The sequence below is a fragment of the Anser brachyrhynchus genome (genome assembly GCF_964034855.1).
Source record: "Anser brachyrhynchus genome assembly, chromosome: 3".
Taxonomy (NCBI): domain Eukaryota; kingdom Metazoa; phylum Chordata; class Aves; order Anseriformes; family Anatidae; genus Anser; species Anser brachyrhynchus.
Window position 1 is genome coordinate 123645412 of NC_137696.1, and position 26558 is coordinate 123671969.

Consider the following 26558-nt stretch of genomic DNA (forward strand, 5'->3'; position numbering starts at 1 on the left):
CATCAGATCCTCCTCTCCTTCCCATTCCCCTAATTTGTAAGCAGGTGACTTAGGTCTCAAGTTGCTTATGTTGTGACTAATGTCTGCAGTTAGTGTTAATACATGTCATGAATTCAAAAGCCCTGAGGAAGATGAACTTGTACTTCCCAGTGGTACCTTGAAGCCCACCCTTCCCAGCAGAGGAGTCAAGCACAATGCTCTCCTCTGCAGTCACATGCTAAATCATTTAGTGGTCTGGGCTGCGGGAGCAAAATGCATTGCATATTAAAAAGCCCTTGTAGCAATGAGTCATGATGAGACATGCAGAAAGCATCTAGTTGTGAATACAAAAAGTGATAGCATGCGCAAGACACCTCTGAGAGAAGAACATGGGATGCAGATACTTTGAACCCAGACAGTAGGAAATTGCATGATGGATATTGCAGGATATTGCGTGATGGTGCGGGATGTTGTGAACTCAACTGCTGCTGGCTGGTTCATTTTGTAGGCCCTCCTAGGCACCAGGAGCTGTGCACACCAGTGTCAGAACAGCAAAGGCTTATGACCTGCCCAGAGGTAGCCAAGCCAGGGCTCTTGAAGTTCAGGGCCAGTTCAAGCATGCCTTAGTAAAGCCACTAATCAGCAGCGTGACTGGGCTGTTATGGGACTGCCAGAATTGCCAAAAACAGAGGAATTACCCTGGCAACAGAATGATCAAAAAGGGAAGATAGCAACTGGGCAAAATCCTCCAAGCAGAATAGGTGTTTCTTCAAGGTCAGCAAGCACAACCATCATGCAAGTGTTGCTCAGCACAGATCCATCAGATTTGAGCATTCCCACATTGCAGGGAAAGGCAAGGTTTTATTTCTGGGTTGTATTTAGGGATTGGCTTAATTGGTCATTGGCTTAATTAGGTGTACCAAGGACTGTCAGCTTCCAGCCTGTACTAATCCCAAAGCCAAGCTCTCCTCCAAACTTCGATCCACCTACTTAAAGAAAGTCTTTAGTTTAACACCAAAGGTTTTCTGTGGTTGTTGAACACCTCAGGTAGTCCAGCACTATTCAGTAATGTTTTCTGTCCCACATCTTCACTTTAGTTAATAACAGTGATTAATCACTGTCACAATTGGTGTATTTTAAAAGATACCCCTGGCTTTTAATTATTCTCATGTTTACAGATGGGTAAACTGAGTCCCTAGTTTGAAAAAAGACTTGTCCATAAGGCCACTTAGGAAGCTGCTGGTCAGTGTGGGAACTGATGCTGATCCTCTGAATCCTCCAGTCTGCAGCTCTAATCTAATGTATTACCAACAGAAGTCGCAATTAAAGAGCAGACCAGTAGTTTTACCATAACCACAGGTGCTTTTTCAGCCACTGCCTGCCAGGCACACAAAACTCTTTCTCATATAGGAGAGAAATAAGCCCTCTTATCATAACTATGCTTACGCAACGACCATTTTGCTTGCATTGAAGTCAGGCAGCTAGATGCATACACCAAGTCAAAACACTTCATGAAGTGCATTTGAAATGACAAATGGATGCCAGCAGTCACGGTCACAGCCATGTGTGCCTTCTGCCCATGCACTTCCCTCCCATCAGAGGGACAGAGAGCTGCCCAGGATCCTGCTGAAGGGAGCAGGAGAAGACAAGTCTGTGCTTTTCATGTTGTCACACCCCCGTGAGAAAGCACAGGCTGGAGAAGAGGAAAATGGGAAACCTCAGTCCCCCTAAAAGGATCGCAGTGGGGCTGCTTTGTCCTCAGAACACCCATGTCATATCTATCAAGGATGAACCTGGAGAGAGAGCTTTGGGGGCATTGCCCTGAATAAAGGTTGGATTTCTATAGTGGCTTCATGTCAGTGGTTATCTGCAACCTCAAACTAATGCTTTTCCAACCCTCATTTTCATTGTCGAGCCACACAAGTTCTCCCTACTTGCAGCCATCCCTACTTCTATGCAACCAGCTATTGCCACCTAACTTGCATAAACATCATCAGCTTCAATCCTTCCACCTCTGTGCTCAAACTTTCATGCAAATGGCTGACTGGGATGAGAAAAAAATATTTTTGTATATTGCCTTCTAAATTGCTGCCTTTGGTGCTCGTGGGAGGTGCTTTTGTTCTTACCTCCTTAGCGGAAAGTGCAAGCAGGCTCTGACTACATGGTTTAGTGGTATCCTTGGCAGTGCTAGATTAACAGCTGGACTTAATGATCTTAGAGATCTTTTCCAACCTAAATGATTCTATGATTCTACCTCTTCTTTGTCCCTGTGAGTGCCCTGGTCTATTTTTTTCCCCTGAATCCTCTAATTGATGGTGGCCCAGAGCTTTAAGCATCCCCATAACCTGCTTCTCTTCTTCAAGATCACCTAGTCCAACCTAGTCCAACCTCTGACCTAACACTAACAAGTCCTCCAGTAAACCATATCACTAAGGTCTACAATTTTTATTCTACAGGTTTCTGGCACACTGAGCAAAAGTTACATTTCTTTTGCCCAGACTGATTGGTCCCACTCTATGCTCTCCATTAGGCTGTCTGGACATGAGGGAGGGTTGTCTGGAAAGAGGGAAGGGGCAATAGGAAATGAGCAGCAAATAAAAAATCCACATCCCAAATGATAGCCTGAAACATAAAAGCTGAGATGGTTCAGTCTGGAAACTTTTCACTTTGATGATCTAAACCCAGAAATGAGGAATTCAACGAAACACGGTACAGAAATGTTATAAGACTTAAAAAATTAATGGCTCACATTGAAATGTTAATGACAAAGCTGTATTGCATTCTGATTTCGTGTGACTCCAACACATCCCCATCAAAACCATAATCAAAGCTGATGTGCTCTCAAAACACAAATACCTTGAAAAGAAATATATACGTCCGCATGTTTTCATCAGACCTACATATGGCATAGAAATATTAGGCAAACATTTCTTTTCTTGTCCTAATCATTGAACAGTGTATGTAGTGGCTAAGATGAATTCACTTTAATGAATCCTCTAATGTTTTAAGTAAGGAGGAAAAAGTCTCTGCTGCTTGTAACTTTACAGCTACATAGCTGGTCTTTACTCACAGAACTCATGTTTCTGAAACAAAGAGCAAAGTGAATCACTTTCATTACCTCAGTTTACAAGTGGGGAAACTAAGGCACATGGCACACAGTGAATTGCCCCAAGGCCATCCAGCAAACGAGTAGCAGAACAGAGCAAAACCCACCGCAGCAGTGTCCTGCTGTAACCACTAAGTAGCATTGCCTTCCTTTAACACAGATCATTATCAGTTTGCAAACGCTACTGATGGAGAAGACCTACTGGGTCTTTTTGCAGTTCCCTGTAAGCGCAGGCTTTTTCCATGCCTTGTGCTGCAGACGAGAGTGCTTTATACAATCCCTACATTAAAATAATTCAAGCGGGAGGACATCTCTCATTTCCTTTGGGGGAAACAATTCTGTAGCTGAATAGATTGCAGCATTAGGAAATATTTCCTGATGTCCAGCCCCTGCCATAGCTTCTAGAATCTGTTGATATATTATTAATAGAAAGGAAAATAAATATAGGTATTAATGCCAGCAGACACTGTCTACTACTAATAGCTGCTAAAGTAATATATTCCCCTTGTTTTTAGCTTTTATTAGTCTTTTTGCAAAGGGTTACAAGACCCTTATGCATCCATTAGCCAGTCAGCCATGTGAAATTAATGTGGAGCAATTTTCATAAGCATTACTCAGAACTAATAATAATTAAGCATTATTTTCTGCTCAGATAACACAGAAAATAAAGTCTGACTTTTATGCCAAGATGGGTTTGCATTAGCTTAAGGTAGATGAATTAATTCTCATTTACAAGGCTTCTCCACCAGCTAGCCAGAAAATATCAAGGTAATTAAAACCAATTTGTGAGGTTCTGTCCCATTGCACATTCAGTGAGTTTTACCGTTGCTGCAATTACAGGTACTTTTATGCCATTGCAAAGGTGGGACATGAAGGAGACCTTACCGCTTGCCTCCTTCCCCATCACTTTCAAGAAAAGCAACCTCCTTGTAAAAAGTGGAAAGTGTTTTTGTGATGCACTTTGTTGCTGGACAGTGTAGGATGGCATTGCTTCAAGGGCCAGCTCAGTCCCGGCTCAGACTGGGAACTGCACAGCCCAGAAATGCACAAAATAGGTCTCCAGCAGAGGGAAAAGAAATAAAATAATAATAATAATAATAATAAATGCTTTTGATTTACCATTTACTTGTAAGGGATTCATTTTGGCTAATTACCAAACCAAGGGGTTTCTGTAGATGGCATTTCATAGATAGCTCAGCTCCGTCCAGCCAGCCAGATTTTTCTCTAGTGTCTTTAACAACCAAAACCCACCATTTGCAACCCAGGTAAATAAGAATGACTAGTTATGTGAAGCTAAAGTTTCCAACACCGGCCAACAGCTTTCTTGCCCTTTTTCTAGTGTATGGATGAATTTGACGTGTAGTCATGTCCCAGCAGTTTGACATACCACCTGAGCAGATGCTGCGGTTCTTGAAGATGGTCTTAGTTTGGTCCAGCTGCAAGATACAAGATATATTAGCCCAACTAATAACTAGCTGTAAGATATATTAACCCAGAGCTATCCCACCCACAGCTAAGCTAATCTGCAACCAACTGAACTAAGACCTTTTTTAAGGTTTCAACTTTCGAAGGGGAGCAGCTCCTTCACCTTTGACCTTGCATCTGAGCTCAGCAAACGGCTGAGCCTGATGTGACCCATCAGACTGAAAAAATCCAGGCTTTTCAGAGGATTACGAACTCTGTTTTCTGGGTCCTGACTCCCTCATTTCAGATCTCCAGCCTCTCCATCACTCCCCTGTCTCACTGTGGCGTCTCATTTTGGCGTCTGTGTCCACATCAGTGAGATGGAGCAGGCTGACCTGAGACATGACTTTATGGGTCAGCAGCAAAAGAAGGAGACAGTAGTTCTGACTTTTATTATGTTTTGAAAAATTTTCTCTAGAGTAATCTAATTGCTGTTAGAGAGGCAAATAAAAGGAGAGAATACTCAAGAAACACCAGCTGTGCCTGAGCCCTGGAAGGAACCTCCCTGGCATTTTCACGGTTATCCACGCCTTCGATGAAGAAAGGTTTCCCCCTTACAGCTGTCTCAGTCATGATCCAGCCATAGTAGTTGTAAACGGAAGTGTAGATCTCGTGACTTGGCTTTTCTGTGCAATCTTCTTCCCAGCTGATGATGCCGACCTGAAACCACTTCATGGTGTTCCAGTAGCTGCAAACCAGAGGTCCCCCACTGTCCACCTACGGCATAAGGAGGACATTAGAGCAGGATCAAACCTCGGGTCTCTGAGTGCAGCTGCATCCCAGAGGCTGACTGGGAAAATCAAACTCCATCCCAAGTTCATGAGGTCTTGGGGGAGCAGGGACTCAAAGTGTCACAGCTAAGGTCTGAGATGTCTACAGAATAAATGATAAGAGAAGAAGGTAAGAGAAGAAGATCGGTCACAGTCTCCAGCTCAGGACAATGCCCTGTCCTTCTCAGTCTTTTCCACATCCTCCCAGGGCCCTGGAGGGATACCTGAGTCTTGTCACCAGGAGACAAGACCCAAGAGTAAAAAGGGACATTTGCTGTGACTGTTCATTCAGTTCTTGGCTTCCCTGTAAAAGCAGTGCATACAGGTGCCAGGTACCTGCTGCTGTTAATTTGGGGACCAGTATACAGAAACTGAACAAGAGATGAACGCTAACCCTGACAAGCTTTTCTTGCAAATGCATTAATTTCACCGAAAATCTGCTTGCTACTTGAAGGGCAACTTCTACTCACCCAAAACGTGCAAGCTTTCAAATGCACTTTGCAGCCATCCGATGAAGAGGAATGTCCTGGCTTGAAAGCCAAGAGCACGTCCAGTTTCCTGTGTGACCTCTGCGTGCGGTCGCTGAGCACAACCCCAGGCAGAAAAGAAACCAGCACAAAGTGCACCCAGCCACGCACAATCAGCACAAAGTGCACCCAGCCAGGTACAGCACTCCTCTCAACTGTTATGTACGTCTTAAGTGCTGTTCAGCCCTTGCTCTAAATAAGACAGTTTCCTTCCACAGAGGGTTCCATTTTTATTTTCCTATCTTTTCTCCACTCCTTTATATGGCAAATAAGAAGTAATACAAACACTTTTCCTAATGCAGCCAGATTTCCCGGGAATTGTTGTCCTTCCATCTTTGTGCCCTAGTTTGAGAAATATCTTTGCCATCGATGTATGAACCCCCTTTTCCCAGCAGCTACCCTGACCTAACAAAACATCAACTAGTAAGGAATTGGCTGTGTGATGCAACTCATCAACACCCACAAAAGTTTATGGCAGAATTCTTACTCATTTCCTGAGATGGAGGCTCAAGGCCCCTAATGAGCTTATCGCTTTTTTTTTCTTTAATATTCTTTTTGGCTCAACATGTAAACAGGAGAGAAAAATGAAGATAAAATGTTGCTTCAGCATCCAGTACTGTTTGTGCTGAAATGGTTTTACTGTAACTACACAACGGTGGTGGTAAAGCCCCTTCAAAGGCAGGATCTGAAGGCATTTCCCAACCCTGTTTCGACCAAGAACTTGTGTGAATCCCACCAGTGACCCTGCACTGACCTCGGACCCATGCATTACCAGTGCTCTTGGTGATGCCATCCTTTTTGAATGAATGAGCATCTTCTAAGCTGTGCGCACAATTAAATTACTGGGAATTTCACTGCTAATTCCCTCAGGGCAGGCACAGGCCAAACGTATTATCCAGGCAGCGAAAGGAAAGCACTTTGAGCCTCCTACAGAAAGATAAGAAATGAAGTTGGGAGAACTGGAGCTGTTATTGAGGCAGTGACGCAGCAGCTACTGGTGATCTCTCAGCACTGGCATATTGGGGTGCAGCACGGTGGCTTTCCCCAGTACAGGAGACATGAGTACTGGCAGAGCTTCTGCACACTAAACCACAGAATCACAGAACTGCAGCATCTTTTACGTTGGCAGGGACCCCTGGGTGCCCCTGTCCCCCCCTGCCCCAGCAGGGTGCCCAGCCCCACATCCCTGGGCTCGGGGAGCTCTCCAAGGTGCAGCCCCTGGTCCCTCTCGGGGCAGCCTGTGCCAGGGCTCCGGCACCCACCCAGCACAGAAGTGCTTCCATCATCAGTGGGACAGATCCCATTTTGGAGGCCATCCACACTTGCGATGGACCTTTCTCCCAGGGCACTTACGTGCTTCAATACCAATTAATTCCTGATACCTTGTGGCTATCCTTGGGGAAAATTCTTATCGCATTTCGTAGATGAGAAAAGCATGGAAGAAAAGGGATGTGATTTGCACAAGGGTATGGCAGAACCAGGAGCCAGAGCCAGGAATTCAAAGCTATAGATCATGTGGTTTTCCTTTCAAATCAGATGTTTTCCCCTGTTTATCTCTTTAGCTGCGTTTGTTCTCTGCCCAGTCGGAGAGGAAAGAGAGAGCTGTCTGCAGGGCTTGGGGGACTGTCAGCTGCGGAAAGCGATTTAAAACCTGCCCAGCAAGGGAGTTGGGCAATGCTGTGAAGACCCAGGCAGCAGCTGCAAATCCACAAACCCTGAGACCCAAATCCTACTCCAGATGCCTTTGCATGTGAGCTGAGATGGTCTGCTTCATGGGTGCAAAAGGTGCCTCTTCTCTTAAGTTCCTCTATTTAACTTGGATGTCTATCATCCTCTCCACATGATCTTTCCCACTTAACTATAGCAGCCCATGTGAATCGGGAACCTGATTGTCACAGGGCTAAAGACAGAGAAAATAAACTCAGTTCTACGACACTTCTGAATATCCCTGTATCCACCTTAAGGTCTCAAAACTGTTGGCCCAAGACTTTCCATCCTTGTGTAGGAGACGATGTGGGAAGAAGGAGGTTTGAGTGTTGGTAAAATCGCCTCAGCTCTTTGATGTCTCCAGTAGTACTAATTTAATGAACGCTCAGGTCAACAACCCTGAAGACTGAAGCACTTATTAAATGCTGCTTTCAGCTTTCAGCCTCTTGCACCCTGGTGGTGAAACACTTCTGGTCAGCATACACACCAGATGCTTGCTCCTGCTGTTCAGTCCGAGTGGCAAGTTTCTGGACGGTGAAAGAGCTGAAAACAGCATCTTTGCTTCTCTTACACATTTCTTGTCAACTGGAGGATGAGTGAAAAGCAACTACATCAAATCAGCTCATTGCTGAACTCATGCCTTCCACAACTACATGTTAATCCTCCCATTAGGAGAAGTGAGAGCAAAGATATATTAGCTGGCAAATAATTCTGGGTTGTATAAAAATTGTCACAGACTAGCAAGGCACTTTGTTCACTAAAGCTGATCAAAAGTTTCATCCTTTTAACCACAGCCAAAGACTTTTTGTGAACATCAGGAGCCTTTCTGCTGACTTTAGTGAGCTTTGGCGCACGAGTGTAATCTTCCGTTCGTATTTGTATTCTTGTCTGCAACATGGTAATTGATCAGAACAAACACGTTCAGCCACATAAATCTTTTTAGGTGCGAGAAGCTCGGGGGGAGGGAGAACAACCCATCTGATCCTCATTAGATGGATACACAGTCCTTGCAAGTCATTGCTGGTTTCATTTTTGTGATGGTAAGCTCTGTGTAAATTGGAGAGAATCAGCGTGTGAATAACAACATCTGCTATTAGAGCTGCCCTGGCTGCAGGAAGCAAAGGTTTTTCCAAAGAGATGATTTCTTCAGTTATTTCACTGTGAATAGACTATCTTTAGAGGAAGGTAGAAGGAAGGAGGCTAAGACCATTTTTAACATGTCAAAGATGAATCAGGTAACACAGGCACCTGGACTCCTTTCATGGGATCCCTTTGAGGTCTCATCTGAGAGTCTTCACCTACTCTTTCCCTCCATCTCCTCATTGGAAAATGGGTGAACAGGATGGCCCTACACCTCCCAGATGGAAGTCACTAGGGTCCATTAGTAGCCATGGTGGCAGCCACTAAAGGTGGCCATAATGCATCTGACCAAAGCCCCATGCAGCCCAGACTCCTGTCTCTGACAGATGTCTGTAGCAAGTGCTTGGGAAGGAGAATGAAAAGCAGGGCAGGTATTTACAGAGTTGTATTTACATCACAGTGGTTAATAGCCTTAGAGAGATCTTCATCCAGGAAGTTATCTAATTGCTTTTTGAATCCATTTATCCCTTAGGATAAATACCCACAACATCCTGGTCAGTGAGTTCCATAGTTTAATTATCTGTTGGATGAAAAAGTACTTCCTTCTCTTTGTTTCCAATCTGCTGCCTGATACAGCCATTGGATCCCCCCTCCTTCATGTGTTTTGAACAATGGTGACAAGAGGACAGCTCTTGACTGTCCACTCCTTGGCATTCATGACTTTAGAAATCTTTGCCATATCCCCATCAGACATCTCTTTTACAAGCTTCAGAGTCTTGCTCTGCTATTCTCCGCTTCACAAGAAGCCTTTCCGTGCTCCTGCTCATCCTTCCCACTCTACTAGTCTCTTCTAATACTACCTCCTTTCTCAGATGGGGTGGGCAGGAATTGCACACAGCATGGGATGTAGGCCTCCCAGATTAGAGCCCTCACATTACATGCGTTTGTTTCGCTACCTATTCCTTTCCTAATAACTCATAATGCTCTTGTTGCCTTTTTGACCTCCACAGAATCTCGTGCTGACGTTTTTGAAGGACTATCCACAATCACTCTGAGATCTTCTTACATGGTAATAGCTAATTTAGAGCCCATTATTCTATGTGTACAGCTGGAGTTGCTTTTCCCTGTATTCATTACTTTGCCCTTGTCAACAGTGAACTGCATCTGCTGTTTTAACCTCCAGACACTCAGAATAATGAAATCCTCCTGCACCTCTGCACAGTCAGTTTTAATTTTGACCACCCTGAACAGCGTTACGGCACCAGCCAACTTTGTCATCTCAGCATTTGTGCTCCTTGAACAGCACAATTCCTTGCATGGATCCCAGGGAGACTCCCCTTGTGAGCCCTTTCTCCTGTCAAATCTTTCCTCTGTGCTGCCTCCCTTTCAAACAGAAGCCCTTCTACTTCGTGACAGCTCACTTTCTGTATGAGCCTTTGGTGAGAAATCTTGTTAAAAGAATTTGGGGCATCTCAGCGCTTTATATCAGCTAGATCACCCTCAGCCACATGCTTGTCAACTCCTTCAAAGAATCTGAATCTATCTGTGAGTCATGACTTCCCCTTAAAGCTGTGTTGACTCACTGTAATTGAATGAGAAGCGGCTGCTCTGAGTCATCACACCCATTTCTCCCACTCCAAGGGCAGGCACTCAGTAGGTTTCTTTGTTCAGCTGGTTCCAGAGATGTTCTGCTCCCCAGATCTTCACTCACCGGGCACACAAAATAACACCAGACCCCCTTACCACAAAGCAAACAGCTTCAGTTTGAGGGACTACAAGCTGCAACTCTGGGGTGCCAAAGGAATAAAGCAGAAGAGGTGTGGGGCATCATCAACATCTCAGGTCCTTGCAATAGGAAGGAATGTTTTTCACAGATTAAAGAATTAAGCCACCATAGCTTCCATGTGTTCACTTGTCTGCCCCTATCATAAAATGATCAAATGATGAAAGCTCTAAAAAGCCACAGGACACAGGAAAAATATTCTAATTCTTATGAGCTGCACATCAAAGCATCCTTTAGAAGCAAATGTAACAGACTATAAAAGCAAAAATGTCTTTCTAATGCTTCGTTCTGGAGCTTTCCAGGACACCTTCCTATTTAAACCAATCTTAGGAAGAAAAAAAAAGAAAAAAAAAACAACCACCACACCCTGACATGTTAGCAGTTGTTCAATGAGTGAGAATCTATCACAAGGCTCATGAGTGGGTCACTCTCTTCAATGTAAACGTAAGGTGCAATAGTTAAGTAATTTTGTACAGGTAGTAATAATTCTGAATTGAAATGTGGTTAGCTTCGAGTGCTAGTCCCCAGGAGACCTTTGGCTGATAGGCAGAAGGTCCTGTAACCTCAGAGCTCATACAGATACTCTCCATACCTACAGACTGCAATCACAGCATCATCTATCCAAATCCGTTTACATATTTTAAACAGCTGGAGGGATTGAGCAAGCTTCCCTGGTTTGTGGCCTTTGCCTTGTCTCTGTGATAATTTACCTGCGTGAAGCCGATTTTCATCTGCAGACCTTTTCTTTAAAAAATTCTGTCACAAGTCCTCCTTTGCAGTTTTTGAGCCTCGATAGTACCAGTAAAAGGATGCAAGAGCTTGTAAAAGGATGCAAGAGTTTTTGTCACTTCTGCATGGGTTTAGCACTCACTCTTGTGCGCAGAAGGAGGGTAGGAGGGGTGAGTTGAGCTCCAGGCTGATCACCCCTCTGAGGGGGTTCCGGTGCAAATGTCAAATTCCCGGTGCAGTCACATTACCATCAACGGGACATGATTTAAGAGGGGACAGCTGGGTGCCATGGGGATGCCCTGAGACATCTAAAATGACACGTGAGACTTGTAGGCAACGGTCCTGCCTCAGATCCATGTGTGTCCCTGTGAGCTAGACACCTTGGATTTGCTTCTAGTTAATGGGAATGATGATCACTCATACAGAGATTTATCTCATTTTAAAATAGATGGTTAGAACAGCCTGAATGAATCACACGTTCAAAAGCACTTTTTTTTCTCTGCATTAATAGAAAGATGATTGGGTAGATGCAAATAGCTACAGGAAAGGCATTTGCATGGGGCCAGATAAATCTCACCAAACAGCTACTGCTACTGCTGTAGCTACATGGCGTGAGAGCTCTTTGCAGCCCAGATGCTACAGAGGTGCTAAAGCCACTCAGAGAATCCCAGAATGGCTGAGGTTGGAGGCACCTCTGGGCCCATCTGGTCCAACCGTAGAGTAGGGTGCCCAGCCCCACGGCCCTGGGCTCGGGGAGCTCTCCAAGGAGCAGCCCCCGGCCCCTCTCGGGGCAGCCTGTGCCAGGGCTCCGGCACCCGCCCGGCCCAGCGGTGCTGCCTGAGGGGCAGGGGGAGCCGCCGGGGCTCCGGGCTGGGCCCGGGGCCTCTGGGCCCGGCCCTGGGCACCGCCGAGCAGAGCCCGGCTCCGGCCTCTCCGCACCTCCCTGCGGGTCCTGACGGCCATGGGGGAGCTCCCCCGGAGCCTCCTCTGCTCCAGGCCGAGCAGCCCCAGCTCTCGCAGCCTCTCCTCACAGCACGGGGGCTCCGGGCCCGGCAGCACCCTGGGGGCCCCGGCCTGGGCTCTCCCCGCTGGGCCCAGGTCTCTCTGTGCTGGGGGGCCCAGGACTGGTCCCAGCACTCCAGGTGCAGCCTCACCAGTGCTGAGCAGAGGGGCAGGATCCCCTCCCTCGACCTGCAGGCGATGCTTTGCTTAACGCAGCCCTTTCTTTGCCCAAGGGCCCATCGCTGCCTCACGTTCACCTCAGTGCCCCCCAGGTCCCCAGGCCCATTTCTGCAGAGCCGCTTTCCAGCTGGGTGCCCCCAGCCTGTCCTGGTGCTGGGCCTGTTCCTCCCCAGGGGCAGGACTTTGGGCTTCTCCTTGTTGAGCTGCAGGTTTGTGTCAGCCCCCCTCTCCTGCCTGCCCAGGTTCCTCTGGATGGCAGCACAGCCCTCTGGCATATTCAATCTTCCCAAACTGCTGACAGTATTTGTGGGCAGGTCGTATTACACATGAAGGAACGTAGTCCTTCTCTGCCTTTTTCACTCAACTAAATAAATTAAAACCCAGAGCCCTAGATGCATCCTAGCATTGTTTCAGTCATTTATCGGAGAAGGACAAAATCTCTTGTTGTATAATTCAGTGGAAGGGGGTAGATGCCTTTGGCCGGTGACTCAGATCAGCCCTACACCAGGGTGAGGGGAGTGTGGTGAAGCTGAGCTGCAAGGCTCCCACCACTTGTCTGTGGCCACACAATGATTCATTCTCCTCAAAGTCAGGCCAGGGCCCGGACCCCCCTTCATCTGCTGCCGACCTGAACTGAACGTGAACTGTGACTTCCAGCAAAACACTCTGTCCTATATTTCAGAGAAACTCTCTGAAATATAATTGGGCCATTTACTGAGTTTTGTCTGGATAAGCAAGGCACTGAAGAGGCATTTGCTTTGTGAGTCCCTTCTACTCTAATTATTGTTCGAGTTACCATTGCATCAGGGCCTAACAAAAGGTGCTTAAGAAAGCAAGGAATTAGACATCAGTTGTGGTTCATGGGGTCATGGAAGAAATGTAGCACACAAAAAATAACACATAGGCCATCTCTAGTGTCTGTTCTTTAGCACTTGTACTCCACGAACATCCATTAATGCTAATGTTTATGACTAAATAGAACTATAAGTCAATTACAGATCCTGTTAGTGTTAATTCACAGTCAATCTATATACTTGTCTGAAGAACCGCTAGGGAATTGGTATACAATAGATTTTTCTTTTTAAGTGAATGGATTTTTTTTTTAAAGTACAAATACTCAGGAGCTCTGCTATTCAATCTCCTTGAGTTATTATAGGAACACAGTTAGTGATCCACAAATTAGTCATGCTCTGGTACTAGTATGATGGCAGCTACTGAAATGTCTGAGCCTTTCTATTCATGACCTGTTGCCACATGTGGATATTAAGGCAGCGATCAGTAGGATAAAACTTTTACATGACTCGGTGAAGATATTTGAGTGACTGGTGACTCAGATAAAACCATCTTGCTGCAGTGAGGAAAATCTAGCGCACAAATGGCACACAGTGCAAAGACCAAGCATGGTAATCCTTCGGATCCAGATCAGGATCATGTGGGCTTACAGCCTGTGGTCTAGATGCAACTTGCCATCTTAAACTGTTTCTGGGTATGAAAAAATGTATCCTGTTCTCAGCAATGCTTAGGAAAGGTTAATGTAAGGCTTTTATCTGGTTTATGTCCAGACAGATCAGGCATCTGTGCATCATCAGGCATTGCTCCCAGGTTTACTGTGGCCACATCTACACCAGCAACTCAGCATCGCCTGAGCTCGTTCCTTTACCAGTATGACTGAAAAAGAAAAAAATATTCCTCCCTCCTATGTCTGTTTCCAGGCACATGGGCAGGATCCTAAACTTAGAAAGGTGGCCAGGAGCCTAAAATATAAAAGCAATTCTTTTAACATCTCATCACACAGAATTTATCTGAGCCCATTCAACAACCTTTAACCCCCAACCACAAGTAAAGTTTCTAATCCCATCCAGGTGCCCCAGACACGCAGATTCAAGCCGGTGTGACAAGATAACGTTTCCTGCAGAGCTGTCCAGAGAAAAACCCAGTCTTTATGGAGAAGAGTAGCTCAATAGAATGCACTTTGTACAATGTGCCTTGCCACCAACTGAGGGTTTGCTGCAGAGCAAGCATCAGTCTGGGGCCTGGTCTCCCAGTTCCTTACCTGGTAGCCTACTGCAGGCACGCCACCAGATTTCTGAACCAGCCCAGCAAGGCCAAAATATGACTGCTTACCCACCCAAACTCAATCCCAGAAAACTGTCCATCAGCAAAATCAGTGCTTCCCCTCGAGCAAAGGAGCAAATCCTGATGAAAAGTCATGTCACTTGTTTCATTCCTGAACAGACTTACTACTAGCCTAGGGTACATTTTTGCCTTGTTCTCATTATTTCAGGTTGCAAGACATTTCTGCCTGGTCAAACTTCTGCTAAAAGTGGGCAGTTGCTGGGCTATGAGCTTTATCATACATATATAATCATTGTGTACTTTCCCTGCTTGGAAAGCTCACATTTCTATTTCATTTTGCAGTCTACGCTAACATTATTGTAGATCAAAATAGCACCCTCATCAGCTTTCTGAATACAGGAGATTCATTTTGCTGGGTACAAGTGCTCTCGCTGTTTCACCAGCATAATTCAGCTGCAGAACTTAAGGCTGGGCTGGGAAGTGCATTCTTTAATCATGTTAATGTTATCCTGTGGCAGTTTTCTTTTTAAATTTTTTGATTGAATTTAATGGAGGTGAAAGTCTCTAGATGAATGGCTTCACAGGCAGATGCTCTCTGGCTAATCAAAAAATGATTTTGCAAAGCAAAGCTTTCCCTTCCTTGCCTAGGTATGGCCCCAGCTTGTGATGGCTTTGCAGTCCACAAGTCCTGCACCTAAAGTTCAGGGACTTCTCTGAGTCCTGGCTCTCTGGGTTAGAAGGAAGGGTTCCTACAGGATGAAGCTGTGCCTACATGTGTCTGACTGCTCCCCTGGAAGCACAGGCACACTTCTAAAAAACCCTTGCTCAGCAGAGGAGAGAGACCTCAGCCCTGTTCTCACCATGGGAGAGGCTGCAGGGAGAGCTCAGCCCTCATTGAGCAATCAGAGATGGGGTTGGAGGTTGGATGCTGTGAAAGCAGAGGTGTTTTTTGGCTTTCGGACTATTTGACACCAGGACAGCAATCGTGTGCATAGAACATGTTCTGAGGGCATAGTTTGGGTGAGGTTTTCCCACTTCTGGGCATTTCACAGAAAGGTTGAGGTCAGAAGGGACTTCTGGGGGTCATCTGCTCCAAGCGGTTTGTTTCAGCTCTTTCCCCTTAGCAGTCCCTACTATCAAATATCATGCTCTATAATTCAGCTTCAAAGCTCCACCATCCCATATCATTAACCTGTTGTGATATGTGACTAGTTCTGGCACCCACAGACTTACCTGCCGTGCTGTTACAGGACATTTGTGCCAGCACAAAGAGTTCCTTGGAAAGGTTTCTAACATTCAAACTAAACACTCCTTGAATCATTTCCCCACCCAGTCCTTTTGCTTTGACCCTCCTGGTCAGATTTTCCCGTCTCCAGCCTTCATTTAACTCCCACCACCACTGCACAGAGGTGTTTTGGTCCCCACAGGGACACATCTCCAGAACCACCACTGCTTTCTGAGAGCCCTGCCTGGGTCAATATGCATTTGCTATGCACCAGACAGGCAGGTCCTCAGCCCCTGAGCTTCTTGCCTCATGCAGAGAGCCTTTATCAGCCCTAAAAAACCACGGGAAGCGTGGATGTTCATTCCTGAAGTTGAATTCACCTCTCTTTGAAGGTCCCTGTTCCCCAATAGGCAATGTGGCTATACCGGGGCGTGTTTGCTTTACCTGGCAGGTGCCTCTTTCTCCTCCCTCCAGCTCAGCACACAGCATGTTCTCTGGTAGCTGCGGGATGCGCTCCAAGCACTGCTCCTTGCTGATGAGCTTCATCCGTGCTTTCTGCAGCACGTGGGATGCTGATACCTCAGCTGCTAACCAGCAAGCGAGAAGAGAAGGATTAGCAAACCCTGAAGAGCTTGTAAGGGTGAAAGCGCTGTCGGAGACCCTTGGGACTGCTCTCAGATGAATTTGTAAAGGAACTCAGGGTAGGAAGGGCTCAGGGCACAACCAGATGCTCTGGGGGTCATGGAGGCTTACAGGGGCTGTCTAGGATATGTTTGTGCTCTTGACTAAATGCCAGCCTAGGCGATGGGTAGGTAGGTGGTGAGATGGGAGATGTTGATGGGCAAAGCTAAAATCCTGGGGAGTGGAAGCTTGCTAAATAGGGTTTGAAAAAAATCACTTATTCCTATAAATGAACTCTGGAATGTGGCACAGCCAGAAGTACCCCCAGAAGGATGGCTTATCCTCCTGGTCTTGGTGATGCTCTGAGGTGAGCTGTTGGGTTTCCCACTCACATTTCTAGGGTACCCAGTTTGAGAGACTTTCCATGGAGCCCTGTGTGAGCCCTGTGGAGTGATTTCCACTGAGCTTTCCCCAGAACAGATGACCACATGCTCTCCTGGGGTGCTTGTGAGGCCATGCCTCAACCAGGGGACTGGACATCTTTCACAAAGGATGGCCATACACAACAGAAATAATTGCTTTTTCCTCTTCTTGAGATGGAAAAGCAGAAATCACAGTGGGCACAAGGAAGCAGTGAAAAAATTAAAAATATTCATGGAATACTCATGGCTGCATGGAAAGCCTACTCATTTCATCACCCACATTTGTCTTCAAAATAAGCCTAAGTCTGAAGGATAAAGCTGTCTTTTGAAGGATGTCACAGCTTTTCACTCCTTCTTGCATAATTCACTGAGCTAAATCCTCCCAGAACCTTCAGGAAGGTGGGACTCGAAGGTAACATCTAAAAGACAGAAAGTTGTCATGCTCCTTTCCCAACTAACACGGGGCCCCTCCGTGGAAGTGTCTGCATACAGAAATGCATTAATGTGAGCATCTCCAAGGAGGTGGCTCCATGTGAGCTGGGTTTTATTGACTGCAGTCAAAGAGGAGTCAGGCTGTGCCACCTGCGGTGCCATTTGAGAGATGTCCACCTCCAAAAGATGAGAAATGACCCATCTTTCCTCCCACGCAGGAACAGTGCATCATACTTTTTTGGTATGGACCGTATCACACCATCACACATCACTCTCAGCAAACTCGGCTTCTCCTGTTTTTCTTCTGAAACATCTCCCAGACAGAAGGGCTGTGTGCCGGGGCTGGTGCATTGAGCTCCCGCGGGGTGCAGTTCAGATTGCAGAGGCAATGTCACCCTGACCATGCAGCAAAATGAGGCTCTCCTTCCCAGAACCACACCAGGCATTTTGCAGAGACTAACGAAAGAGAAATCCTGCCAAGTTGCAGAGCGACTCTGCAGCATTGCCCCTGCTTTTCTGTTTCTAAGAGCGTGTTACCTTGGTGAAATGGAAGACTTTCGCAACTAAAACACAGCGTTGTGCTGTGTTTTACTGTTACGTGATGTGAATGAAGCATAAGAAGGAAAATACAGAGGTTCAGAAAGGAGATGGTAACCCTATGGGGTACAAGAGCTAGGATTAAACGGGATGTTAACTTACTACATGCCAAGGAGAACTGGTAAAGCCCCAAGGCACCACCCTGCCCACTCCGCCCTGATTACCCCTTTCCAATAATTAAATAGCTCATTAGCCATTTGGTGACGTTTGTTTGGGATAGACATTTTGGGTGACAGTCAGTACCGGAGCTACTTTCATTAGACCTTGAATGAGAGCAATTAGCAATAGCAATCTGCTTTTCTATATGAAGGAAGAGGAGGGGGTGGTCAGAACCATCAAATCAATGTGTTTAATTGGAGGCTTTATGCCAAAGACAACCCTAAATCTCCATTTCCCTTATGCCAGATCACTTTAGACCCATCCTAACTTGCCCAGCACGGATTATCTTACTTTGGGTGCTCATAACAGCAAGCAAGAAGGTTGAGTCCTTGCAGAGCAATGGTGGGCTCTAAGGTTTCATCTGGAACATACACGCTCAGAATATCGAAGACTTTTCTCTGGGAGTGACAGTTTCTTGCTCTGAATGGACAACCAATGATGTGCAGAGGCTGCCAGGGTCTGGATGTGTTTACAAAGGAGGTAGGGAGCAACCACTAGTATGGGTAACCCCTGCCAGGGGAGAATATCTACTTTAAATGGGTAAAAAAACAGCCTCCATTAGCAGATACATAACATCTCCCAGTGGTGTCTCACCTGCACCTGTGGTTCCCCATCCAGCAATCCAGCAGTGCTGCCATGTATCAATGTCATACATGAAGGGCAAGCAGATGGGGATTTTCTCATTGCTGAACTTGATGGGAGAGCTGAGCATGATCAGGGCAATGTCATGTTTCATGCTTATTCTGTCAAAGTTTTCATGGATAACCAAGCTGTCTGGCTTATGTTCTTCCAGAGGGAGGTCAAGGTCGATTCCCCCTACTGCAACAGTGAGATCTGGTGGCCTTATAAATAAATAACAACAACAAAAAAAAAGCAGAATATGCATGAGCAAACATGAAGACTTTGTGTTATAAAGGTTGGTGCCTCTTTCCCCAGAGCAGCAAATTGCAGAGGCAGGTTAGCTACAAAACCCACAGAAACCTGCCCTCACTCCCAGGCAAAGCTCATTTTCAGGGGAAGCAGGAGCAGAGGTAGAACATGAATGCAACCAAGTTATAAATAGCCCAGCCACTAACGAACAGATGGAGCGGGCTGGGTGTTCGGAATCACTGTGCCCTGGGCTGGCTGCTCCAGACCACGCTGTCCCTGGCCAGCTGCTCCAGGTTTTGATGCCACAGGTCATTTGTCACCGAGCAGCCCTGGCTCTTGGAGCTGCCGTATTTTGGAGAGGACTCATGAACTGCTGGATTCTGTCCCTGGGTTGATTTATCCAGAAGCTGCTGGATTAATATCAGACTACACATAAGGTAAAGGTGTTTGCTATATGAAAGCAAAAGTAATTTGGGAGTTAGAGTAAACTGAAATGGAATATACCTCTTTTTACAAGGTACCACAACCTGTGTAAATGTACAGGAGCTCCTTGGGGGCCATCAGAATAACATCATGGCCAATTATACAAGGCTCCTCACACAGTCCTTCAAAATACTCTCCTTCTGGACCCTGGTTATGCAGATTTACTCCCCTTCTAGATCTTCGATCTTCTGGTTATGCAGATTTCTGCATTTATTTTTTTTTTTAATTTTTATTTTTCCTAAAGGAGGAAAGGTTCTCAGTGCTCTCTTTCTGGCTCCATCACATATATTTTGCACTTGATCCCAAGGACATACATACCCTACAGTCTAAGGAGCAGTGTTATCACCCCATCATGCCTGGGCTGTCCTCACTTACTCCAAGTAGAATAGAGCAGAGCAGAGCAGAGCAGAGCAGAGCAGAGCAGAGTAGAGTAGAATACAATACAATACAATACAATACAATACAATACAATAGAAGAGTTGAGTTGAGATGAGTTGAGTTGAGTTGAGTTGAGTTGAGTTGAGTTGAGTTGAGTTGAGTTGAGTTGGAAGGGACCTTCAAAGATCACCTAGTCCAACTGCCTGACATCTTCAGGGCTAACCAAAAGTTAAAGCATGTTAATGAGAGCATTGTCCAAATGCCTCTTTAAAACCAACTTACATGGGGCATCAACCACCTTTCCAGGAAGCCTGTTCCAGCATTTGACCACACAGTAAAGAGAATTTCCTAATGTCCAGTCTGAACCTCCCCTGAAACAGCTTACTGTCATGTATCCTGTAATTAGTGGCCAGGAACCAGAGGCCAGCACCTCCCTCTGTGCTTCCCCTCTTCAGGGAGCTGAAGAGAGCCGTGAGGTTGCTTCTCAGCCTCCTTTTCTCCAGACCAGACAACCCAAGTGACCTCAGCCTCTCCTCACAGGACATGCCCTCCAGCCCTTTTACCAGCTTTGCTGCCCTCCTCTGGACACGTAAGTACTCACACCTCATCTGCAAAGCAATGGGCCGCAGTTAAAATCCACAGCGCGCTGATCATGGTGCCCCCGCAGATATGTTTCCCGTTGCTCTGGATGCTCACTTGCCACGGGAACTCCCCAGCCTTGGCGTATCTCCCCCCTGTGATCCTCTTGCCAGTCTCCAGAAAGGACTCATAAGATGGTCGAAGGCCACACTCTGGGTACAAAATGAGACACATTGCTCATGTATGGCTGTACCACTGCCTGTGCTACTAAATGAGGAGGGCAGGATGTAGGTTAAAGCACTGGTCCAGGACCATCCATGCTACTTGTTCTCTACCAAAGCCCCGGCACTGTTGTAACTTCCCCCCAAAATGCCTGGGCAACCTGGGGGCTAATAGGGCCATAGACTGTTTCCCATAAGCAGGTTGGATGAAATCCTTGTTGAGGGCGTAGAATGGAAGAGTTCAGTGCCAGGTGTAGTACAAGCCGTGCATGTATGCCATAAGGCACAAGGAATCAACCCAGGCCAAACTCATTTACCGATGTGTGTGTATCCAAAAGGGCTACCAGTTTCTCTCTGCTGTCCACCTCTGAAGCTACCAACAGGTTTACTCTTCCATTCACTGCTGAACATAAAAACTGGGGAAGAAACGCCTGCATGGATGCTGCTGATTAGAGAAGTTAAAATCCAGAAGGTAAGGAGCAGCATTTTCATCCCAGACTTGGACCAAAGCTCTTGGATGATGTTGGGGGCAGTTATGCTTCTGTAGACACATTCCTCTGCCAGGGGCAACGGGAATGTGACCTCACACAATTCATTCTCTTTCGCTGACATCACAGTCAGATGCCAGTCTTCCTAAGACAATGAGGGAAAGCTCACACTGCCCTGGCCAACAACTTAGTGATTCCCATGAGGATTTGCTTCAGCTATGATAGCTATGATAGGCATCCTGGACTGGATTTCACTGGGTGCAGTAGTGGACTTCTCAGGCTGGGTGCTGTAGCCCTTTTCGGCTCTCAAACCGTCTTTCTCTCTTCAAAGACCTTACCTGCTGGTCCTGCATCAGTTTTCATCTTTGAGAAGTGCTGAAGCCTATCAAACTTTGGATGAATTTTGTTTAGACCATCTCTACATCTTCAGAAGAAAGAGGCAGCTATGTTGTAGGGCAAGGTTCAAACAGTGCCAAATCAAAAGTATTGTGTCAAAGATGCTGAGGCTGACACTCCCTTCTTCCCCGAGAACTGTGGGCAACTCTTTACAAGGCCAAACCCAGCTTAGAAAGATTATCCATGAATCTGAATCATTTCACCTTTACTGATCTTGTCCCTGCTGCTGTTTGTTCCTCCAGCAGCAACTGCAAGGCATCAAGGCCAAAATTCCACTCTAGTATATCTCCATAATTAATTGTGGGGGGGCATAATATTTTGGGTTGCACCAGTTTTAGCATCAGTGGACCCATCTATGCTGATTTCTAAACTGACGTATTATTTCCATAGGGACAGGACTGAAAAGAACTCAGCCAAGTTCAGGCCTGAGCACAGTTATTAAGGACAGAGCAGTGCTTCCTCCAAAGACTTTCCAGTCTGTTTCAAAACAAGAACTTGCATGGAGTAGGAGGGAAGGGAGGGGAAAGGACAGAAGGGAACCAAGCAATATTTTATGAGCAATAGATGATTCAGAACATGAAATGTTTTGCCTTGTACATGGGAGCAAATCAGGAGTTATCCCACCGAAGTCTGACTTACACCAAGGTTAAAAATGCATAGGAGGAAAGTCAGACTTTATTTTCCTCTCTTCTTTGCTTTTATGTTACCCCTTGCCTAGGAAATTGGACAAGAATGCTGGTTTCCTTGACAGTGAGCAACAAAACATTTCAGTGGCACAATGTTAACAACAGGCGATCAGTTACTCTAGCGGCTGGAAATCCCAAGTGCATCCCAAGCACATTTTGGGGCACCTCCAGAAAGAGCCTAACATGGTGATCCCGCCAGTGGCAGCTCCTCTCAAGCTTGCCCCAGGTATAAGTCTGCTGAAAGGACAAGTTTCCTTGGCTTTTAAGGCTAGAATGGACTAAGCACCAGCCAAGGGGCAAGGGAAGATGGAGAGCTAAATTCTCTGGCATGGGGTTGTTGCCCATCTTTGGACAAAGCATGCAGGACTGCAGCAGTGTATTTACAAGCCTGAAGACTTTTGACAGGATCTGGACTGTTGGGTAGTTGCCGCAGACATTCAGGGAGTTGTTTTGGGTCTTTCTGAGCCTAAAAACCGAGCTAGTGAGCAGGAAGACACACCAAACCATGATATGGAGTGCGATGGAGACCTAGCCAAAGGGAAATGCTGTGGGTGTGTCTCCACATCCCCATCATCTGGCCCTCAAAAAAACCTTTGTGCATTCCTCTGCCCTGAAGTGCCACATCAAAGTAGGCTCCTGCACGTTTTCCCCAAAGAAAAGCAAAGTTGCTCCTTTATGCACCTCTGAGGAGGCACCGATGGCACATGACCTTCAAACACGGTGATTAGGACAGCCTCCGAAACGGGAAATGCCCGAGAGCCCACATCTCCCACTGCTCTGAGAAGTATCATAAGCAAAAAGCTGGGCAGGTGGGACAAACCCATCCCCATCTCTCCTACTGAAGCTGCTCATCCTCATAGGTTACTCCATAAGATACATCCCATTATACCCAGCATCCATATAGTATATTGCCTACATCCGCTAAGTCCTTCCACTGTAGCTTTTAGTCTTTTGAGATCCCCATCCATAAAAAGAATGTTTTTGCCTCTTTCTGGCTGTCCTGCTATTTGTACGTACACTGGGGTAGGGACAGCCCCCCACATGGACAGCCCCCACCCCCCTTGGCTCCACAAGTTATTGAAGTACAAATAATTAATCATAGGAATAATTGAGTTACAGTGTGGCCAATATACTCCTCTGCACTATCTTGCACATTTAATACAGATAAAAAAGCCCTAGTTTAATTAGTAGGTTGCAGCTTTTTATACTACTGGATATGTTTTCCAGATCTACCCAGACATATATTTAGAGGCATGGAACACATTGCAGACAACATTTTTCTCTCCTTTCTTTATAATTTATTGTAGCGCAGGAAACAAAATTGATTTCTTTTTGTGTTTATACATTTTTGGAACTGTCAAAAAAAGAAGTATCACATTACAATTTTTACCTTTTTTTTTTTTGTACTAAAATTGCTCCTGAAAATAGGCACTATAGGTGATACTACATGTTGCTGTGAAAGTGGAATTGTAAGAGAATTATGGATCTTATAAATTTATCATTCTCAAAGACATCAAGCTACAGAGTTGTGATAGTTAAGATGAGCCCAACCATGTCTCCAGAAGTCAAAGCTCCAGCACGAGCAAATTCATTAACTCAAGAAAATAAGGGTTTCTATAAGCAGTAGCTATGCAAAGTGGATAACAGGTGCAGCCACCCCCTAATTCATCACTTTAGCAGCATTTCAAGCCAAACTTTTAAAAGTTTCTTTCCTCTCCAGATTACGAGAATGCAAGGAAACCCAGGGAACTGCACAGAGCAAGGAGCTGTGCTTGCCAACAGGTGCAATTTCTGACTCTGCTTTGGCTTTTAATGCCAGTGAATTGGAAGCTACTCAGATTACAGAAAGCCACGCCCCATCAGGGTTCCCAAATCTTTATGCACTGGTGCTGTGGGCGTACTGAAAGACCTATTGGTGCTGTCAGACCTTTTCCAAACAACCCTCTAGAACAAAGTGGAGGTGGTGGCATGAGCAGAGGCTATTTCTTGATCCCGATCGGGCAGGAAATCCCCGTTCCCCCGAGGCCGCAGTATCCGTCGGGGTTCTTGCTGAGGTACTGCTGATGGTAATCTTCGGCGTAATAAAACTCCGGAGCCTCGCGGATTTCTGTTGTGATGGTCCCAAAACCGCTCTCTGTCAATACCTGTCAAGAAACAACATGGAGAGCCATTAGTGGTTTGTTGGCTTCTCTGCTGATGCCTGACATTAGGTTTCCTCTCAGCAGCAGCCACAGACATCTCTCAGTGCTTGGACCACAGCTGTAGCACATCCCTGAAAGCCCTTTATCCTCACTCACACATAATTTCAGCAGGACACATTGCAGGCACCAAAGCACACGTCAGCGAGAAGAGGTAGTGCACCCTCCAGTTTTAATGGCTCATTTGTTTAATTTGCTCTGGCCACACATTCGTTCTCTCCTCTTTATCAGCCACACCAGGCAAGGATGTGGTGCCATCAGCAGAAGTGGAAAACAGATGTGAGAGGCAGCAGAGCAGACTTTGATCGAGCCTGGCGAGCTGCCTTGCAGGGGTCCGAGGACTTTACCTGGCAGGTGCCTTTGTTTGGAAATGTCTCTTCCAGCCCAAACTGGCTCATGCCAAGAAGAGTTTCGGTATGAAATTTGAGCCCCACTGATGTCAGTGGGAAATAAGAACATTTGGGCTCTTTTCACAGTTGCTGCAAACCCCTTCTTCAAAACGAACGCTTCCACCATGGCCAGAAGGTACTTTTAAGGCAAATTATGGCTCATCTCTGAAAGAAGATTTGCCAACGCGTGGACCAGTAGCAGTAATCACTTTGCAGGAGAAGAAGGAATGTGGGTGGGGATTTTAAATTAGACTTTAACTTCTGATATCCCTCAACCGAATTTGAAACTCCTGAAAGGTTTCTGATGGAGGGAACTTCTTTTTTCACATGAATTGCCATACATTTTACCTACTGATTTTTTCTTTTCTAAGGAAACTGGTGAACACCAACATTTTGGAGCTGGTCCTCATCTCAGTGGGGACATAACTCATGTTCTCTGCAGTCCATGATAATCTAATAAGCACTTTAATTGGTGTCAGACTACAGTGTTTGCTGTTGCAAAGTACACCTCTGAAGCACTGGACGTAGGTAGAGCTGCATTGCTGTCAGCCAGGCTTGACAGCAAGATCAACTTTAAGAACAAAGGGTTAGCATATAAACTGATTACCAGACAAATATGTGTCATCTTATCAAACTGAAAAATAAAGCAAATAAAAGGAAACCATCACACAGCGGCACAAAACCAGACCTGGAAGGACCTGTAGTAAGTCATCTAGTCCAACTTCTTTCATCATGACACAACTCACAATAGCCACCTTACTCCCAGCAGACATTTAGCTGTTCCTCAGAGATCTTCAGATACTCAAAGTCCCTCAAAGAGCCCATTCTAATAGTTACCATCCTTTTAGAAAGGTTAAAGCCTAGCCTGGATTAAGCCCACAATTTTCATTTAAACCCACTCTTTTGGTCATATTCATCATGGATGTGGAAAGGAAATTATTCCCTTCCTCTTTATAATGGTCTTCTACATACTTGATGACTCTTTTTTAGGGGGTGTAGGGACAGGACAAGGGGTGAAGACTTTAAACTCAAAGAGGGCAGGTTTAGATCGGACATTAGGGAGAAATTTGGCACGATAAGGGTGGTGAGGCCCTGGCGCAGGCTGCCCCGAGGAGCTGTGGGTGCCCCATCCCTGGCAGTGCCCAAGGCCAGGCTGGATGGGGCTGGGGGCAGCCTGGGCTGGGAGCAGGGGTCGTGCCCATGGCAGGGGGTTCAAACTCGATGGTCTTTAAGGTCCATGCCAGCCCAAACCATTTCATGATTCTATGGTTAGGAAGCTGTGGACTAGCTCATTCATGGTATGATCCTGTATTTGAACACAGAGGGATAACAAGTCCAATTTCACAGAATCTGGCCATATTTTCCCACATAACATCCCTGAACCATGTTTTTCATCTTTGGGACAGGTTTTGTCCCAGGGGAAGCAGATTACTTACCTGTCAGATGTATTAGCAAAGAAGATAAAAAATATGAAGGTATGTATCACAACAGGTTGGCAACCACTAACAATGAGGTGTCAACACAGCTGCTTTTAGAAGCAGTATTTCACTTACTTTCTAACATTTCTAGCAAAGAAAAGCACTTTTAACATTATCTTCACTGCAGAAAGATGGCACAAACTCTGTCATCATGGGCATTAGTCATTTACTTGCTGCTGTAAATGCATGCAAAATTGGCTTCCCCCCTTGTCTGAGTCATGAGGATGCTGCTGGAGGGATGGATATTTTTCTACTGTGCAAAACAGTATTTGTTACAGATTTTTACCTGGGACTTTTCCATCATTGGCCTAATTTTGTCAGCTAGAAAATCCATTCTGTTCAATAACATACCACAAGAGGGCATAAACATCATTTATCCCTTTCAGAATTACTAACATCCTATTAAAACACTGCACGCTAAATAAAGCAGAAGCCCAAGACAACTCATTATATTGCACTTTGGTCATTAGCAAAAGATACCAGCACTCTTTTCAGAGGCAGTGGGAACCCCAGGCTCCAACACTTTGCCAAAC

General features: G+C 45.8%; 2 protein-coding genes across 5 annotated transcripts in view; both read right to left on the reverse strand.

Moving 5' to 3' along the window:
• Positions 1 to 4157: 4157 nt before the first annotated feature.
• Positions 4158 to 23102, reverse strand: LOC308193679 (serine protease 55-like). The gene is made up of 6 exons (XM_080588614.1): positions 20708 to 23102; positions 20192 to 20381; positions 18454 to 18701; positions 15905 to 16296; positions 12405 to 12647; positions 4158 to 5266 (listed from the first exon to the last, which is right to left on the reverse strand). Exons 1-6 carry the CDS (start codon positions 21000 to 21002, stop codon positions 4964 to 4966), a joined length of 1671 nt encoding a protein of 556 aa, XP_080444740.1. The 5' UTR covers positions 21003 to 23102; the 3' UTR covers positions 4158 to 4963.
• Positions 23103 to 23235: 133 nt separating this feature from the next.
• Positions 23236 to 26558, reverse strand: part of MSRA (methionine sulfoxide reductase A) — a 275643-nt gene continuing 272320 nt past the window's right edge. For all 4 annotated transcript variants that reach the window (XM_080587436.1, XM_080587437.1, XM_080587435.1 and 1 more), the window contains one exon: positions 23236 to 24104. In XM_080587436.1, the coding sequence (XP_080443562.1) occupies positions 23940 to 24104 (165 nt within the window). In that variant the 3' untranslated portion in view covers positions 23236 to 23939. The remainder of the gene's footprint in view (positions 24105 to 26558) is intronic.